The sequence below is a fragment of the Apus apus genome, chromosome 6 (assembly GCF_020740795.1).
Source record: "Apus apus isolate bApuApu2 chromosome 6, bApuApu2.pri.cur, whole genome shotgun sequence".
NCBI lineage: Eukaryota > Metazoa > Chordata > Aves > Apodiformes > Apodidae > Apus > Apus apus.
The window spans coordinates 16,281,325-16,300,521 of record NC_067287.1 but is presented as its reverse complement, the minus strand read 5'-3'; the positions used below and the strand labels follow the sequence as shown (position 1 = coordinate 16,300,521).

The window sequence follows — 19,197 nt, the reverse complement described above, 5'->3', positions numbered from 1 at the left end:
GCTGCAGTGCTGGTGAGGCAGAGAAAGGGGTTTGTGAAAACAGGTCTAGTTTGGCAGGGAAAGTGGTCGGTGGCTTGGCTGCAGCAGGCTTCTACTCTTCTTTGACTTCATATTTATTTAAAATGGAGAAACTCAAGTCTCCAGTAAGATGTTTGGGTTTGCAGTCCCAGCTGGGTTACTGCATCACATGTGGCCTGAAAGGATGTCCCCACCCCCAATATGTCACTGCTTTTTTGGGGACAGGTGTGACGTGTGTGGAGCCAGGCAGGGCTGTCATCCAGTAGGGTGATGCTCAGCACACGGTGCGGGGGGCACAGGCTGACCAGCTGTCTGTCTGTCATGCCTAGGAAACAGTTAACATGTCGCAGCCCTGCCTATGAAGGAAGTAGTTAATATTCATAGCTAGGAGCTGTCTGTCCAGCTGTCCTCTCCACAGCTCCCACCCTTCCCGCACCTCGCTGGGGTTAACCCGGGCTGGAGCTTAGGTTTGGGCGGCCCCCAGCTGCCCTTCCCTCCCACTGTCCTGGTCCCTGTGTGGTCCGGGACAGAGGGGAGCACAACAGCACCTCCTCCACCTCCAATCCACCTCCAATCCACCTCCTGCCTCCTCCGCAGCCTTCTCCTCCTCCATCCTGCCTTCTGCACCCTGTGTCCTGGGGGTACCCCGTATCCGAGTTCCTCCAGCACCCTGCTGCTGTTAGGGTGCCCCTCTTGCTGGCCCCACGGGACACAGCGCTGGGGAGGGAATAACTCCCTCTGCTAAAGGGAAAGGCAAAGGGACAAACGCCAACCAAAGCCAGCCCCAGGCTGTCGGCTCCTGTCCTGGACCAACACACGGAGCTGGCTGTGGACGCTGCTTGAGCTGCCACCACGCCAGGTCCCCCTGGAAGGCTCTGGTGCTGGAAGGAGTGAAGGAAAGGGATTTTGCTGCCCGCTCCTTCTCTTCGTCTGGGATCTTTTCCTCCCCATCCCCTTTGGTAAGTCCTGACTTTGCTTTTCTTTGAGCTGGACGGGATGGGAGAAAGGGCTGGGGGCGGGAGGGAAATTCATGGCTGTGGTGACCCGTGGCTCAGGGGCTGGAGTTACTCCTTGCCATCACATCTGGTCACAGGATGACACCACAGCTAGGGGGCTGAGCTCTCCCCCATGGGACTCAGCCTGTATCCTTCATCCTATGAAGGACCCCAGAATCTTCCTTGCTGGCTCCAGAGGTATCTTGGGCTCTGACTGGCAGGGAGTGAAGGCAGTGGGTGGGCTGCTGGTGCGGGTAGGACCAGGGCAGGCATGGTGGTGCCCCAGCCTTGTCCTCTACACTGATGCAGAGCCCCGGCCAGGATTTGTGCTGGTGCATGATGCTGTATGGTGCACCTCACGGGGCATGAGGTGGGTGGCTGGGATTTGGGGATGTAAGCTGACCCCTCATCCCATTGTCATGCATGCTCTGGACCAGTTTTTCTCCTGGACTGAGCTGCAGGATGCTGGGGAGGTAGAGGGCAGAGCATTGCCCTCCTGGGGTAGCAAAGCCTGGCACCAGGGGTAGGATCAGACTGGGCTTTCCAGAGCCACCTCGGTACAGCTGGAGCAGATAGAGCTGGAGCAGAGCTGTATCTGGGGCTGAGCCCTGGGCAAACCCAACCCTGGGAGGGCACAGCCTGCCAGGCTGGAGCTGCTCTCACCTTCAGGGATGAAATCTGACCTTACTGGGAACTTCAGACACTTTGCAAATGGGCACCTGGGAGCCTGATGCTTTGGGGACAGTTGCTTCAGCAAAAGTAGCCTGTCCTCACTTCCCTTGGTCTTCTTTGGGGGATTTTATTCAACTTCTTAGGTGACAAGTGATGGGTGACTGCATGAGGGATAGCATGGCCCAGGGCAGGTGGGCCTGGAAGTACTGAGGAACAGCAGGATTTGGCTCTTGGCATCAGAGCCCAGGGTGTATGTGGAGATGAGGAGCAGTCAGGTGTGGGTAGAGCAGCTGTTGGATGAGGGCCTGACTGATGGTGGAAGTGTCATGGCCCCTTCCTTTCTTGCTACCCTGGAGCTGCTGTTGTGGTGGAGGCCACCAGACCTTTCATGTCCCTGCCTGGCCAGGTCTGGGGAAGGTGGGACAGGGTGCTTGAGGCTTTCTGGCTCTGCCAACCACATCATGCCCCATCCTGACTCGACTGTTGAGATGTTTCTCCCAGCCGTGGGATGGTGCCCAGCCCAGAGTCTAATTAAAGCGTTTCCTAGCTATTTTCTCCCTTGGTGCCACGTGCTTTCATTTATATTTATTTATTCCCTTTCCTTTCTATTCCCCTGCCCTATTTATCCCAGCCCCCACCCTGGCTCTTGCCCTTTTTCCTGAGATCAGCCTGTACCCATTGCTGCCATCAGACAGGAGGGTTGGGCAGTGGCCTGGCTCCAGGAGATGTCTTGGCCTCTCTGGCATTGACACTCGCCATGCTGCTTTTCCCTTTCCCCCTCCACAGATTCCTTCCCTTCCTCCCCCTTTTCCCCTGTATGGGAGGTGTCGTGGAGTCAAAATGCTGTCAGTTCCTGGCTACACTGGGTGGATAAAGGAGCTCTGAGTCTCCAGGAGAAATCGTGGACCCCATCCTCTGTCTTTCCAGCACAGAGTGCCCAGAGAGGACCTTCCTCTGCAGTCCCATGGCAGCTTCAGGACAAGGGGGGGAATCTGGGGCTCAGCTGCCTCCTTGACATGCTGCTGGTGGGGATTTGAGAGTGGAAAATCTGCGGCAAGGAGAAAACCCTGATGTGGTAGGACATGTGCTGGGTGTTATTGTGTGTCGTCCCCCCCCCCCGCTTTACAGGGGGGTCAGTGGTGCGGGAGCTGCTGGGGCTCCGGTGCAGCGGTGTGGGACTGGTTAAACTGTCCCCAGCTTGGGGCTGGCTTTCGGAAGTGTTTTGCTCACAGATAGGAACGCTCTGATTTCACACTATCGCGTTAGGGCCGCCTTCCGTCCCTGAGTCAGCCGCCTGGCTCCCTGCCAGGGAAGAGTCATTTTTTCCTCCAAAAGAAAGTGTTTAACGCGGCTCGCGGGCCCTTCCAGGAAACCTCATCAGGGAGCTGGAAAAACAGGAGTCTGCAGCCCAGCCGGTGCTGCGCATGCTCCGTTGGGGGGAATAATGTCTTGGGGGCCTTCTCCATTGCCGTGTCAGTGGCTGGGGTACCTCTCTGCCCCCAAAATCTAGCTTTCCCATTTGGAAAAGTTTAAAGGATGCAGCTGGTTGTGTTGTTGGGGCTGCTGTGGGTGGTGGGAGCTGGGGTGCCTGTAGCTGGGATGCAAGGTTGCCGGTGGCAATGCTGCCATGCCCAGGCTTCCCCCCGGCCTTTTGGGTCCATGGAGTAGAGCTGGCTGCTCTAACCAACTTCAAATGGTGAGATCAGGGTGCCTCTCCAGAGAGGAGATGCTGCATGTTTGGAGTTGAGCAGAGACACTGCCTGTGTGGGAGCTTTGGGACAGTGTGTGGCAGTGAGTAAGGGTCCAGGGCAGATCCAACCAGGCTGAGAGAGGGAGGAGGAAGGAGAGAAAGGGTGGGAGCCTGTCTGTAGCCAGGAAAGAAAATGTCAAGGATGGGCAGCTGGCTGGACCTGTGCATCATCTGGGAGGAGAGTGGGTGGGGACTGGGAAGGTAGTTCTGTGGTTCAGCTGTCCTTCACCCATGGGCTGAGCACATCCATCCAGCTGGAAACATGCAGAGCTACAAGGCCAGAGCCTGACCGCCTCCGCCTGTCCTCCTACGGGCTGTGGTGCATCTCCTCCACCCTCCCTGTTCACCTCCCCAGTGCCGTATGGTCCTTTAGGGCTGGCTGATCCCTGCTGAGCGGCAACAAAGTCATGGCCGACTGTGTGTGGGCAGCCCTGGCCCTCACCAGCTGTGGAGGGGAATTGCCAGGAATGATGCCTGGGGCTGGGAGGGGGGAATTGTGGTGGATCCCAGTGAAGCAGGCAGTGCTTGCAGGGCAGGGCAGGACAGCATGTGGAATGAGGGGCTGTGGGGGCAAGGGTCTGGGGAGGGTCTGGCTCCGGTATCTCTGCCTGGTGGCGCCCGTGGGATTGCAGAGGGTGCCGAGGAGACGGCGATGCTGGTCTTTAAACATTCCGGCGGCACGGAAGAGATCGAAACCACCGGCTAATGGGACCCATTAGCTCCGTGCAGAGAGCCAGCAATTGATCTGGGGTCTCGTGTTCGTTTCTCCCCTTGCAGAGGTTGGGCACACGCAAGGGCCTCTGGACGGGAGCCTCTACGCTAAAGTGAAGAAGAAAGACTCCCTCCACGGCAGCACCAGCGCTGTCAACGCCACCCGCCTCCCGCTCTCAGCAGCGCCCAACCACGTCGAGCACACGCTCTCGGTGAGCAGTGACTCGGGCAACTCCACTGCCTCCACCAAGACTGACCGGACCGATGAGCCGGGGGTGCCCGGGGTGCCCGGCGGCCAGGCAGTGCTGAGCCCCGAGGAGAAGCGGGAGCTGGATCGTCTCCTTGTTGGCTTTGGCTTGGAGAACGCGCCGCCCATGCACAACCACGCACCCGGCCCTGTGCCGGCACGCCTGCCCACCATGCCGGGCCGCCACGTGGTGCCAGCTCAGGTGCACGTTAATGGGAATGCTGCTGCGCTGGTGACCGAGCGGGAGACCGACATCTTGGATGATGAGTTGCCCAACCAGGATGGGCACAGTGTGGGCAGCCTGGGCACACTCTCTTCCTTGGATGGCACCACCACTGCCAGCGAGGCTGGCTACCAGGATGCCCCCCGGGTGGGCAGCCTCTCCTCCCTGCCCAATGGCCCCTCGAGCTACAATGGGGCTGAGAAGCTGCTGAAGGATGGGCTGTACGATGGTGAGCCGCTCTCCAACGGCGGCTACTCTTACAACAACCAGAATGCTCTGATGGGCCACCACCTCCGTGACCCGCTGTCTCCCTTGCGGCCCTCAGCGTCCACTCAGGACCACCTGGCTGGTTACCCGCAGCGCCCGCCGGGCTCCCATGCCCCGGGCTGGCTCCAGCCCCAGCCGATGCCTGGCTCCCAGCCCTACCTGTACAGCTACGACCACTCTGGCGCCTACCGCTCCAGATCATTCCCAGCCGTGGACACGACCAAGTATGACCCAAGCCCGGCGCAGCCCCAGGCCCCAGCTCGCAGCACCAGCAGCCGAGAGGCTGTGCAGAGGGGCTTGAATTCCTGGCAGCAGCAAGGAGGGAGCCGGCCACCTTCCCGGCTGCAGGAAGGCGGCATGGAGAGCCACAGCCCCAGCATCTCCAGCTGCAGCCCCCAGCCCAGCCCACTGCAGCCGGTGCCCCCTCACAGCCACAGCATGCCGGAATTCCCCCGGGCGCCCTCTCGCCGGGAGATTGAGCAGTCCATCGAAGCACTCGATGTCCTCATGCTGGACCTTGCACCCACTGTCCACAAGTCACAGAGCGTGCCTGCTGCCTCCCGCCAGGAGAAGCCGGCGGGGCCCCTGCTCTCCTCCCGCTCAGCTCAGCCCATTGCCGGTCTCTATGCCCGGCCGACTCCACAAGTGGTCCAGCCGAGGTCCTTCGGCAGCTCTGTGAGCCCTGTGGTCTCCGAGCCGGGGGGCAAAGCCTGTTCTTCCAGTGAGCCGGACTATGGGGTTCGTGAATACCGGGAAACCTATTCACCCTACAGCTACCAGCCAGGACCAGTGCCGGAGCCAAGGAGCTACAGCCATGCCCCAGCTGGAGAGCCAGTGGGCATCCTCCCACTCAGCACTTCCTACAGCCCTGGGGGGTCTCAGCAGCTCGTGTCCTCCCTGCCTCCCCCCACCGTCCTGCCACAAACCCAGATGCCCCCCAAGGGACTGGACAGCTACGAAGACCTGTCGAGGTCAGCAGAAGAGCCCTTGAATCTGGAGGGCCTGGTGGCCCACAGGGTGGCAGGTAGGATGCTTTGATTCCTTGGGGGAATGGGGGGACCGCATGTCCCAGACAGCTGGAGCCTACGGGGGTGGTGCATGTGAAGCTGGGGATAGGAGATGCAGCGACTCCTCTCATGTGATGGATCCAGGCTTGGGTGGCAGCATGTGCCCCTCTCCTTCACCGAGACCACCGCACCTTGCAGCTTGCCTGGAGCAGCATTGCCCAGAGGTGGGGAGAAGGGGTGGCTGAGGTGATTGGGCCCCCCCATCCTCACCCCTTTGGGCTATGGGCTGGTCTGCCCCTGCAGCAGGGCCACTTGCTGGGTCTTGGGGGGATTTCTCCCATTTGGGAAGGATATGTCTGAGTTCGGGAAGATGTTTTCGGCTTTGGTCGAGAGTGTTCTGCCTGGAAGCAGCTGGGCTTCTCCCTCATGGCAGCCCCTGTTTTCCCTCAGTGTGCTGGGCTTGGTACTTGGCTCTCCTCTCTGGTGCTTGAACACCCGCCTTGGGCAGCTGTGGTGCTGCTAGAGCAGGAGGGGCAGGATTCAGGCTGGCAGCAGCCTTTCTACCCTAGTCTCTCAGCCAGCTTAGCTCTGGGTATTTGGAAGCTGGACCTGGCCTTGGGAGTGGTGGTTAGGGGAAGGCATTTCCCAGCCCTGCCAGAGGGGTTTGGTGTGATGCTTGGCTGGATGCAGCAGTGAGCATTGGTGCCGTGGCTGGATGAAGGCATTTACTCTGTGCCACTGAGGGAAAATTGAGGGGAAATTGCATCCTCTGACTCCCTGCCCTCCTGTTGGTTCCAGTTCAGGGGCTCTGGGGATGCAGAGGGTCCCAGGCCCCAGGGAAGGAGGTGCTGTGGTCCTGTAGGAGCTTGGTGCCCACCCTTCCTGCTGTTTCAGCTGTAGTTGTTGAATCGTAGAATGACATTTGGGAAGGGTTCAGGGCTGTGGCCAGGCTGGGGGCCCACTCGTGATGCTGGGGCTTGGCAGCTCCATCCCTTCCAGCTCTGCGCTCAGTCCAGAAACTCGCCTGGCATTAGCAGAAGGGAGAAAAGGCTTGGCTGGAAAAATCCAACAGCACCAACTTCACAGGAGCAGGGGCTGAGTCACTAGGGAGGGAGACAGGAGGGGTGGCAGCGGCGGGTAGGGGTGCAGGGGTGGGTGGCAGAGGTGTTTGGAGCAGTTTGCCTCCATCCAGATGTGACCTTGGTGATCCAGGCCAGATCCACAAAGGGATCCAAGGTTTGTGCAGAGGGTTGAAACAAACCCAAGGACACATGGATGCCTAAATGGTGCTGTATGTCTGGACTGATATTATAAGGAGCAGATACCCTCCCCAGCTATAGAGTGAAAAAAATGGGGTGGAAAAGAGGAAAGCCCTCAAGAGAGGAGGAACAAGATTTGAAGTGGGTGGCAAATAACTGTTTGACGGTGTCTACCAAAAAAATCTATCCATTCTGATCCCAGGGTCAGGTCTTCAAGGCTGGGCTGGGGTCATTGTCATCCCCCTGCAGCCACTGGGCTTCCTGGGGAGGAGAGGTGGCCCATGGCCCACGGCCACCTGTCCCTGCTGGAGTCTGGCCATTTGTGCTGAGGTGGGGACAGCGCAGGCAGGCAGCCTGACCTCTGTTGGGAACGAGGTGTTCCAAAGCCAGTGTGGGAGGGGCTGGCCAATGGGTATGGTGGAGCATGGAGGGGTTTGTTTACATTCCCTGCTGCTATAAATTGACTGCTTGTCCCAGTGAAGCCATGAGGAGCATCTCACACCTCCTCCATGCCCAGTGGGAAAGTGCTCCTGTTCCTGCTTCCCACTGGTGATGGAGGGGAAGAGGTGGGGCAGGACTGTACTGGCATCCCCATTGCTTCCCCAGTCCTGCCATCCTTCAAGACCCCTCATCTCTCAGCAGGGCATTTGGGGTCATCACTTACTTTCCCAGCCCTGGTAATCCCATGATGGAGGGAACCTGCACATTACCATCCCCAAGTCATGGGGCTTTTTGTGGTGTTGCACCAGGCCATTTTGGGCTGCCACCATTGATTTCCTATGTGAGTTTAGGTGGTGCCTGGAGCCAGGCAATTTGGGTGATGGGAAAGCAGCTCCAAGCAGGGTCTGAGCTCCCTCTGACCCCAAGCAACCCCAGGCTCATCTGTTGGAGCTCAATTAATATCTTCTCTTGTTTTCTCTCTCTCTCCCTATTGTGTCTTGTGACATTTGTCCTGTCTGCCCTGTCCTCTCCCTATGGGGGACTGTGTCTGTCCCTGTCACTTCCAACACTCCTTGCACCCCCTGTCCTGGTATGCTGGCAGAGTACAACGCCAAGCTCAGGGAACTCAACAAGAGCACCAAAGTCCCCCGTCCTCCTCTGAACCAGCAACGGTCCTTCTCCGGTTTGTTCATTCCACCTCCCTCCTTCCTTGTCCCCCAACCTTCCTCATCCATCCTTCTCATTCCCTCGCCTCCATTCTTCCCTCTCATCCTTCCTTCCTTTTTCCCTTCTTCTCTCTCCTCCTTCCTTCCTCCCCTACCCCTGCATGCTGAGTGCTCTGTGTGTTGCATGGTTGTGTGATGGAGGGAGGATCCCCTTTCTCAGTAGAGTGATGTTCAGGGCATCATGTGTCCCTCTCTGGCTTTAACTCCTAGGGGCTGCATCCCGAGGGCCATGGATGGAGCTTTGCCCTCTCATTTCCACCATGGGGGCATTGCCTGGCTTTTACCTGGCAATAGCTCCAGCATCTCATGCCCAAAAAGCAGCTGCCTCCTGATTAGGTCCAGAAATGTATCTCCGCAGCTGCAAAACCACCTGGGTTGAAATCCCTCTTGCTTCTTCCTCCCCTGGCTGTTGTGCTCCTGCCCCTCTCCAGCCCTAGAACTGTCTTTAGTCCAAGGGCAGGACTTTGCCTGGAGAGGGTTGCTGCCAGGTTAGGAAGTTAAATGGGCAGCAGAAGGGGTGGCAGTGCCAGAGGTGATGGGGGACAAGGGTGGGGAGTGGGGTGCAGGATGCTATTCCCTCTTTCAGCTGTGATGGGGAACCCCAATTCTTGCAGCCAGGCAGGGCATCCTTGGGGAGCTGCTGGTGGGGCCATGGCTAAGGGAGGCTGTATGTCTGCTGAGGGGGCACAGTGAGCCAGGGAAAGGAGAGTTTGTTTTTCAAGTGTAGTTTCCAGTCCATAAATCACCCAGGGGGTCGAGGGAGCTATGCTCAGAGCCTGGGTTTCCTCCAGGCTTTGCTCCGGGCTGCCCGTGAAGTTTCCCACTCTCGGCTCCCAAACAATGAGTCCCTTTTTTCCCTTCTCCTCCCTCCCCTCCCAGCGGCCCCGGCTGCTTTCTGTGTCTGGGGAGTGGAGCAGCCAAAGCCCGGTGAGCTCCTGGGTGTCCTGATGGGTTGGGTCCATCTCCCTGTGGCTGGGTGACATGCAGCCCTGGGGATAGAGTGGGGGGTCTCATGCTGCAAATGTGTGATGTACACTGACAGCTGGGCTCTGGTGAGGGGCTGATTGTCCTTCCCAAATGAAAAATGTAAAGCAAGGCAGGCGTGGGCAACTTGAGGAGCCTGGTCCTTGCCTCGTTGCAGTGCTCTCAGTCTCTGCAGCTCACTTTGAGATGGGCCAAGGGCTGGTCCTGGTGTTGCTCTTGCAGCACGCAGGACACCCTGCTAAAGCAGAGGGGAGAAAGAAAATACAGAGGTTTGCTCTATTCCACCCCACTTACCCCATTTTGTTTCAACTTTTCCTTGCAATTCAGGACTTCATTCCCTTAAACTGGGGAGCAGGGAAAAAAATGCTGCCCTTGGCCATCGCAGTCTGCAGGGCAGCTTCTCAGAGACCCTCTTGGCTCCCCTGACCCCACCATGGGCCTTTTTAATGACTGTCGCCCGCGCTGGCGAGCACCTGCAGGAGGGATCGGGGAGTTGTGTTTCAAAGCTGCTCTTAGTGGAATTTTCCAGGCCGCCTCCGCGACTGGAGCCGGCCCCGTTGGCTCGCGTCCCCCGCCTCGCAGCCCGGCCGGCTCTCCCCTCACCCCCCCACAGCCGTGATTTTATTGTTGTTGCCATTCACTGGGCTGATTATTTAGAACTGCACCCAGGCCACTTCCCTCTCTCCCTCCCTCCTGCACTCCCAGCCTTTTTTTCCCCCTGGGGCCGGGTGAGCTCCGGTGCAGGGTGCCGGAGCGCTCAAGGGGGGAGGGAGGTCAGCGGGCTTGAGGCGTTGGTCCCATGCGGAGCCCCCGGGAGCGAGGGGAAGCAGCTGATCGCTGGTTTTCCTCCACCAGCCCGTGGGAAAGGAGTTGGTGTTTGAAAAGTGCATTTCCTGGAGCGTGATGCTGGCCTCTTTTTTCTTTTTTTTTACTTTTTCCTTTCCGCCCCTCCCTGCCCCAAATGTGCTGGGCTGAGGCAGAGCCTGAGCATTCCTGGGCTCTGCGGGAAAGGTGGAGGGGACAGTGCTGTCACCTGTGCTGGTGGGGCTGAGACTGGGGCTCACCCTCTTGCCATGTGGGTCCCAAGGAGGAATGGGAGTCCTGTGGGGCTCTGAGCTGCACCCGTGATGCTCTCTCTGTGCAGTTCCCCTACACTGAACCTGGCACCATCAGCCCTGAGCACTAGTTAACCTCTTCTTCAGGCCTGCTGGGGTGGTGGGTATATTTGGGCTCTGCTGGGTGCTGGGACAGGGGGTTGCACCCCTCATCCCAGCCTCCTAAGCCCCCCCTGCCCTGCGCTAGCTTTGTCCCTGTCCCGGGGCTTTCTTCCAGCCTAAGGGGATCAGTACTGGAATCCACCTAAACCTTGACAGCCTGGAAAAACCCATTCTCCCGTGGTGATTTGCTTGCTCCCTTCTTTCCCCTGGGGCCTCAGAGCCCCTTGGCACTCTCCTAGGCTGTGGGTGCTGGTGGCTTATGGCATTGGGATCTGGGAAAGAGGTTTGGGGGGAGATGGAGAGAAGATGCCAATCTGCCCTTTTAGGAAGGCTTTGTGCTGGGGGCAGGAAATCAGCAGTGATTTGTTGGGAGTTCCCTGCACCATTCCTCTGTTGAGAGTCCTTCGTTCTGACCCTGTGCTCCCTCTACCTTGGGGACTCACAGAAATGGGCTTTTTCCACTGCTGTGGTAGAAGCTGCATGCAGATGTGGGAGCAGGGATGCACCCAAATGCAGCCACCCTCGTGTGGAGGAATTTGGCCCCTTCCCAGTGTGATGCTATAGGACATCCTGGTTCTCGCCAGCTCTGCAGGGCAGGGGCAGGCAGTGTCCCCTTCTCCTGGTTGATGGGGCTAGGCTGGCTTGCTGGGCTGCTTGTAGGATGTTCATGCCCCTTGCACCTAGTACCGGGGGATGCTGTCCCTGAGCTCGAAACTTGAGGTGCTTGGGAGGGATTATGCAGCAATGCAGACACTAGCAACAACTCTGCCATGCTTTTTTGCTTGGCCCAGGGCCACTGCTGTAGGGTATATCTGCTCCAGCTCAAAACTGACAGTGCTCGTCTGGGGGTTAATGTAGGTGAGGGCTGAAGCTGTCATCTCTGCTGGGCAGAGCCCCCTCTGTGGCACATGGTCCCAGGGAGACCTCTCGGATCAGCTCTGGAGTGTCTCCTGCTGGTCCCCGTCTTAGCTGGTGCCTCCTCACCCATCTCTCACTCTGTGCTTGCCCTGCAGGGGTGCAGAACCGGGAGAAGCCACTGGAGGAGAGCACCGTCCCTGCCCGCAAGCGGACTCCCAGTGACAGCCACTATGAGAAGAGCTCGCCTGAGCCCAGCTCGCCCCGCAGCCCCACCGTCCTCTCACCTGAGGTTGTTAGCACCATCGCGGCCAACCCTGGAGGGAGGCCCAAAGAGGTGTGTTGAGGCTCAGTGGGGTGCTGGAGTGGCTGGTGGGGTGTAACTGCCTCCAAGGAGGGAGAAGGCTTGGAGAGGGGTATGGGACTTTTAGCGCCTATGGCATCTTGGAGAGTTGGGAGTCAATGATGCTTTTTGGTGGCGGTGGTGATAGTTAGCAAGGAGGAGGTGAAAACCTTCCCCTTGCCCTCTCTATTCTCCCTTCAGGGTGTCCTGAAGGTGTGTGCCCAGTGTAGGGATGGGACTGACCTTTTCTTCTACTCTCCCACAGCCTCACCTCCACAGCTACAAGGAAGCCTTTGAAGAAATGGAGGGTGCCTCCCCCACCAGCCCACCCTCCAGCGGCGGTGAGATTTCTCCCCCCACCCCAGCCTTCCCTGTCTCGCCACAAACCCCTTACTCCAACTCCTGTAAGTGCCGCGGCTCCGGGAGGTGGAGGGGCTCAGAGGGTGGCTCTAGGCAAGCCAGATGTTCGCCAAGGGTCAGACAGCTCTGGGTTCCAGACACCCACCACCACTTTAATCACTCTTCTTTCTTCATCTTTCTCTCTCCTGTGCATCCCACCTCTCCACTCTTCTGTCAGCATCCCACTGCTATCAGTGTCCCATGCTTGGCACCCTCTTGTTGGCTTTTTCCCCACCCTTCACTCACTGGGGCATTTCTTGGATGGTATCCCAAGGCGGGATAAGGAGGGAGGCAGGGTCTGAAAGGCAGCATCCTTTCACCCTGTCCCAGTCCTGCATCTCCCTATCTTTCCTACCAGCATGGCAAGGAGGGCAGTGAGGTTGCAGTAGCAGGCGAGCTGCGGGGAGGCTGGGGGGACTGAAGACCAGGAGGGGGCTCAGGGCAGACCCTTACACTCTGTGCCACTTCTTGTTCACTGTTTCCAGGGCAGGAGGGGAATAAGGCTGGGAGGTGCCAGCCCTTTGCATGCAGCCTGTCTCTTCTCCTCTGGCACAACATGCTTTCTTTCTGACTAAACCCAACTGCACAGTCATGGTGGTTTTGTGTGGACCGGGTTTGTGTGACCAGCTTGAGCGATGAACCCCAGTGAGCAGCCTTACATTGGCACAGCACGACTTGGGCTGGACCAGTGCAACAGAGCAGCCAGTCAACTGGGAAACCGATCAGAAAGGTGGCAGCCTCCCCTCTACCCCCCAGATCACTTTTGTAGGCTGAATGCTGAGGGATGCTCTAGGGCTGAGGATGCTCAGGCTGGATGCAGCCCCCTCTGATGCCACGTCCTTGTTGCAATGGGACCTCAGGCCCCCATAGCTCAGCCCATGGGATTTGAGTCTGTTTCCTCCTGAGTGGTTGCTGTTTCTCTCCTGCAATCCACTGACTTTTGAGCCCTGTGTCGTGGGATGCAGTGACTGGAGTGTGGGAGTGTCCCTGGGGCATTTGGCAGCTTGGAAATGGCCCCCTTGTTCAGGGACCCAGGAAGTCTGGCCCCGGGGCAGCAGCTCCTTGGCTGTGGGAGAGTGGCTTGTTTTGGGGGATGAATCACTCACAGAGGTAACAGGAACAGCCTGGCCAGGGACGTGGCTTGTGGCTCGGAGGCAGTGCTTCTTATTCAGAGCCAGCTGGGGAGGCCTGGAAAGTTTGAAGCTGCAGCTTGCAGGCTTCACCAAAGTGCCCCAAGGGAGAATGCAGAAGAGATTCCCCTTCATGGGCAGATTTCGGTCCCAGGGGAATTCCTAGCCCCTGCAGGACTCCATGGCTCATCAGCCAGCAGAGATGTGAGCTTGCGGCCAACCAGATTTGAGGAAATCATACACCCAGCCACCAGGGAAAGCGCTGCCCTCTCGGTTTCCCAGGGACTCAGCTGCTCAGCTGCTCCAGCCCCAGGCTGCCAGGGGCCACTTGGCCTCAGGGTGAGGGTCTGGCTTTCCCCCAGACCACCCACCACCCTCCGCCTCCCGGCCTTGGCATGGATCCCGTGCCACCAGTTCATGCTGATGGAGGCATGTACCCTCTGGTCCCTCTTGCTGGGGATGAGACCTGGAGTTTTCTTGCCAGGAGACATAGCGTCAGGGAGATGGGTCAAACTCAGGGAGCAGGAGGTGAGAGGAGATGCAGATGGCTTGGGGAGGACCATCCTGCCCTGTGAAGCCCTACCATGTGAAACCCTGCTGCCCTGCACTGCTGGTGTATTCATAGCATAGCCATACATACATATGTAGCTTCTCCTGGTATGTATGTATGGACCTAGGGGTATAGACCCCAAGTGTGTGTTGCCAGCCCTCAGGGAACCATGCTCTATGTGGACATCCTTGCTCATCCATTGAGTTGGTCTGGAGGGCAGGGCGTTTTTTGACAGTCCTGCTGCCCCTACGGTGGAGGGGATGAGCTGCTCTGGCACAGCCAGGTCCCAGCTGAGCCAGACGTGGGGATCAGCAGAGGGAGGTTAAGGTTTGGGAGTGCTGGGGTGGGGGGCAGCTGCTTGCACAGGAGCAATGAAAGGGGCTTCATGCCTATGGTAAGACCATTGCCTTGTGTAGATGCTGCTGGGAGATGTGGTCTGGGCCTGCCCTAGTGGGAATTGTCCCCTTTCTCAATCCTGCCAGCCCTGCGATGGGACAGACTGATTGTTCCCAGGCACCTCCCACCCTGTGCACATCCCAAGGTGGAGAAGGGGATTGGTGCCCTTCCCTGGGGTGCTGCTTCACACAAGGGCTCTTCCTGGCAGCTCCCGATTGCAGCTGGTGGGTGCAATGGGTCATGGGGGTTCTGAACCCCTGGGCAGCAACAGCTCCAGCCTTTCTGAAGCTTCATCTCCCACCCCTCCATTAACACTCTTGTGTCCCCTGTGCCAACAGTGCGTTCTCCCCCTGGTCTGGCCAAGACCCCGCTCTCAGCGCTGGGACTGAAACCCCACAACCCAGCCGAGATCCTGCTGCATCCAGTGGGAGGTGAGTGTGCACATGGAGGCTGCACGTGGGCATGGGGGGAATTGTCCCTGAGGGTATTCCTGGAAGGGTCCCCCAGCTGGAGAAGGTACTTTTGCCTCCCTTTTGTGGCCAGGTAGACCTAGGGTCCTTGTCATCTCCTATGGAACACTCTGGGACTGTGTGAGAGTGGAAAATATTGGTGGCTGTCCTGGGTGCCTCAGCCCATCAGGGTCTCTGGTGGTGGAGGCTGGAAAACTCCAGGGTCCTGCCTTCTCTCCAGCCCCATACTCCTCCCTCCCTCAGCCCCTCCATCCCTTCTCCTCCCCAGCACAGCTGGAGAAGGTTTGCTCTCTGGGAGCCAAGCCTGTCAGCTGGAACAGTATCCAGACCCCTCTCCATCCTGGAGAGCAGTCCCTGGGTGCAGAGGCCCTACTGTTCTGGGGAACATGTCCCAGAGCAGCCTGTCAAGCCAGACCTTGCTGCTCCCTAGCATGCAGGACCCCTTCCTGGTCATCTCAGGGCTGAGTGTAAGCTTCTCAGAACCCAGCTGAGCCCACTCAGTGAGACCCTTCTCACTCTGCCCCCAAGGGTGAGCTGGTACTTTTTTGGAGCTTGCTGGGTTTCTTGGACCAGCACTTCATGCTGGCTTCCCACTGCTCCCCTTTCCCAAATGAAACCAGCCTCTTGGGGTTTGGTCATCATCTCTGGGATGCCTAGGTGGACCTCCATGACCAGGAGCCCAGTTTGAGGTGCAGTGTTGGGGAGGTGTGGGGCTCTCTTGTGCTCTGTGTGCCTCTTCCTGAGTAAGTCAAAGCTGCTTAACTCAGATTTCTCTTTCTTTCTGTCTTGCACCTTCCTTCTTCCTCTCCCGCTCCTATTGCTCTCCTGCCCCTCCGTCTCTCAGAGCTAGAAGGGGAGGTGGGTGGTGGCTCTGAAGAAGGTAAGAAAGCATTTTCTTTCTCTGTCTCTTCCATGTTAATCCCTAATGACCGTTGCTTAGAGCAGGCTCCGTCTGTCTGTGCCAGCAACTTTCCCTTGTTCTGGACGCCAGGGATGTGGGAGCCTGAGTCTTGCTGGTGCTGCTGCCTTTTGAGGAAGAGAACGTCATGCCTTGTGTTGTGGTTGGCTTCCCTAATGTCCAAATTGGAGCTGGATGTCTGTCACATTGGGTGGCGATCATCCATGGGGGCTGAGATCTCTTTGTTGGTGCATGGCATCCTCACTGGCAGCATGCCAGGAGTGCTTCAGCCAGCTTCAGATGAGCCTGGGGGGTGGCTGGGAGCAGAAGCCCCGGTTTTGGGCTCCTGCCCTCTTCTTCTGGCTTTGCTGCTGCTGTTTGGATCGAAAATAAACCAAAGTGCAGCACAAAAGGTCACCAGGCTCAGAGGCCACCAGTGCATCCTCCGCCAGCCAGGAGGCTGCCCACATTCCTCCCACCTCTCCCATCCCTGAGTTGTGCCTCTCCTGGGATGCTGAGGACTGGACTGAGCTGGGGGGTGGCTCCTGCTGATTGTGGGGGCACTGCAGGCTCTGGGGTGGAATATCTTCCAAGGGAATGGAAGCTTCGGGAGTGGCTGTGATTTCTTGGAGAGCCGCCTGCTATCTAACAGTTGTTTGGTGGTTTTGCTTTCTTCTTTAATGAAATTTTGGGCCCCCGGGGCTGGGATGGGGAACTATGTGTTCAAGATGGGTTTTGGGGAGAGGATGACTCTTCTCAGTGAGTTTGCGACACTTCCTGCAGCCCCAGGAGCCATCAGCATTTCTGCTCCAGATTTCCTCAAAATGCACATAACCCAAACCTGAATATTGTGTAATACCAGAGGAAGTTTTTGCTTGAATAAAATGTTCTGTTCCCAGAGAGAATTTTTCAGCTAGGACTTTGTGGGTACATTCAAGGATGTCTGGTGATCCCACACTTGTCAGGCTGAATGGCCATCAGCAGCCTTTTGCCCTGCTTCTGTCCTTCTTCCTCTTGGATAACATGATGGTTTTGAGGGATTGAATCCCAAGTCCTGAGCAGGGACGGGTGTTTTGGCTTAACCAAGCTTTGGCTTAATACCTTCTGCATTCAGTCATGTGCTCCAGGAGGATCCTTGCCTCTCTGGTCTCTGTTCAGCTGCTCCTGGGACCAGGGGATGCTCTGGCAGCACAGGAGCTCAGGGCCTGCCTGCCATCTCCAAGAAGGCTTTAAAACAGGCCGGTGCAGTCGCAGCGCTGAGGATTTCTGTCTGCAGCTCAGCCCTGCTCGGATTTGGGATTCTCGGATGACTGCCCACCCCTTGGTGACTCAAGGCCTTTCTATTCTTCCACTGTCTTCCCGTCTCCAGAGTCTCTTCCAAAAACATACTAGGAGACAAGATCTGATTTTTTTTAACCTAAAAGAACCCTGCCTGAAACTTCAGTTTTTTTCCTTCTTTCTTTTTTCCCCGTATTGAACCAGAGGACTTGAACACATGCCCAGGGTCACACACCTCGCTGTGGCTTGTACACGAGCTCCCTGGTGGGCTGTCCCTCCTGCCTGAGGCTCGGCCTCCTGCCTTGCTTCAGCCCCCACCTTCGCAGGAGGAGCTGACATTTTTGCAGCCGTTTGGTCTTAACCTCTTGCAGGCTGACTCATATGTACTGTCTGGCTAATTTTAGTCTGGGGTGGGGAGCTGGGGGAGAAAATTGAGTAGCTGTGAAATTAATTTAATTACCTAAGTGGCGATGAGTTTCTCACAGCTGCCTTGGGCGTCCCTCTGGGCAGTGCCTTGTCCCTGTTGCTCAAAGCTGCGTGCCCTGCCTTGGAGGCTGGTACCCAGCCTATGTTGAGGTCCTTGGTCTGGTTTTGTCTCATATCTTTCCTGGGGTAGTCGAGGAGGGCTGTGCAGGGGCATCAGCCTGAGGGATGGACAGATCGTCCCCTGTCTGCAGGTGGACAGAGCACAGACACTGGTGGCAAAGGAGGGGGACCTGTGACAGTCTTTTTCCTTGCAGTCTCCTGGTCAGGCACTGAACACAGAGTTGCACATTGGTGCTGCTGGCTGTGAGCAGGCTGCCTTGCAGGCAGGCTTAGCCGGAGCCCAGCTGCTATGACTAATAATAATGATAATAATGTTTGTCATGCTAATTACTACAGCAGAGCATGTCTCAGGCATGGCCAGTCTGAAACCAGGGATCTGCAAGGTTGCCCAGCCATTAGCGTTTGACACTGGTGGGTTTTGCTTAGGGTGTTGTGCCCCTGCATGGAGGCAGTTGGTGGCATGTGCCAGCCAAGGTGTGATACAGCTGCAGGGGCACAGGAGGATGGGGCTGAAGCTGCAGTCCCTTCATCTGGTGCAACTTTTGGCAAGGAGCTGGAGGCTGTGGGGACTATTGTAGGGATAGGGACCAGCCTGGATGGAGCAGGTAGCAGAGGGAGGGCTGGGTCTAGTGGCTGCTGTTTCTGGTGACAGCCAGCCCAGCCTGCTGCTCCTGGCATGGGACAGCTCGGCAGCTTCACAGAAAATTGCTTGTCTTGGTTGTGCTCATGGGCTCCGGTTTCAAGCTGGGCTGGGAGTGAGAGTGTTGGATACTGCAGTGGAAATAGCTGGAGCTTCTCTCTAGTCTGCTGCTGGGGATGGCTGGCTGCTGAAGATGGCTGGCAGAGGTGGGCTGTGCTGGGCAGGGGCTGCCGGGCATCGTCGTCAGCCCCGCGTGAGTCAGTGCAGGCTGGACAGAGTCACTGGCTCTATTTTTAGGGCTGGGGATGAGCAGGGAGCACGACGTGTGCTGTGTGGCATCCCGGGCAGAGAGGGACATTGGCTCAGAGCAGGGCGGAGGGGCTGTGGCTGGGGAAGGGGCCAAGGTCCCACGTGCTCTGGTCACCTTGGGAAGGGGAGTGGGTACAGCCCCTACTCATTGTGCCCTGGCCAGGGTCTTCAGCATCTGTTGAAGCTACCTAAAGACCCAGATCAGCCAGATGTGTTTTTGCACAAGCCCTGGGGGAAGGGGGACTGGGGGAAATGTGCAGCTGGAGGAGCTCAGCTCAGGCATGTTCACTGGCTGAAATGGGAATACCAGGAAGGGTATGACTCCTTTCCCATGGGAGCTGTGGGCTCATCCATTTCCCCCTCTCTTTTGCTGCAGAGCCCAGGAGCTACGTTGAGTCAGTGGCCCGCACAGCCACGACGGGCAGGGGAGGAACCCTGCCTGCCACCCAGCCCGGGGGCCCAGAGGTGCCTGCCAGGAATGGCACCTTTGCCAACTCCTTCACTGCCCCCAGCCCCATCTCCACCAGCAGCCCTATTCACAGCGTGGACGGGTAAGGCAGTGGTTGAAGGTCCTGGGGACTGGTGGGACCAGGGATGAACCCTGCCTGGTGTGCACAGGCTTGCTTCTACTTGGAAGTTGTCTTTGCAAGGACCCCTGTCTCCTCATGAAGAGTTTGGAGGTCCTGGCTCACCATGTGGCTCACTGTCCTCAGGATACAAAGCTGCATCACTGGTGGTGGTCACTGTCCTTTGGCAGCATCTTGCTGGGGTCTGTGCTAGCCTCTAGCCCTGGGTTGGCTGAGCACTGATGCCCTATGGTGTGATGGAGTCATTGTCCCTGTCATCTCTCCACCCTGCCCATGGGTT

At 57.8% G+C, this 19,197-nt stretch overlaps 1 protein-coding gene across 14 annotated transcripts in view; it reads left to right on the top strand.

Annotated features, from left to right (window-relative positions):
• The window catches only part of TNS1 (tensin 1), a 60,017-nt gene that overhangs the window by 31,293 nt on the left and 9,527 nt on the right, over positions 1 to 19,197 (top strand). For 6 of the 14 annotated variants that reach the window (XM_051622867.1, XM_051622861.1, XM_051622857.1 and 3 more), the window contains 7 exons: positions 4,213 to 5,907; positions 8,192 to 8,272; positions 11,530 to 11,708; positions 11,980 to 12,118; positions 14,528 to 14,620; positions 15,504 to 15,539; positions 18,707 to 18,881. In XM_051622867.1, coding sequence (XP_051478827.1) covers positions 4,213 to 5,907; positions 8,192 to 8,272; positions 11,530 to 11,708; positions 11,980 to 12,118; positions 14,528 to 14,620; positions 15,504 to 15,539; positions 18,707 to 18,881 — 2,398 coding nt within the window. The remainder of the gene's footprint in view (positions 1 to 4,212; positions 5,908 to 8,191; positions 8,273 to 11,529; positions 11,709 to 11,979; positions 12,119 to 14,527; positions 14,621 to 15,503; positions 15,540 to 18,706; positions 18,882 to 19,197) is intronic. The other 8 variants (XM_051622862.1, XM_051622855.1, XM_051622865.1 and 5 more) reach the window with 8 other exon arrangements.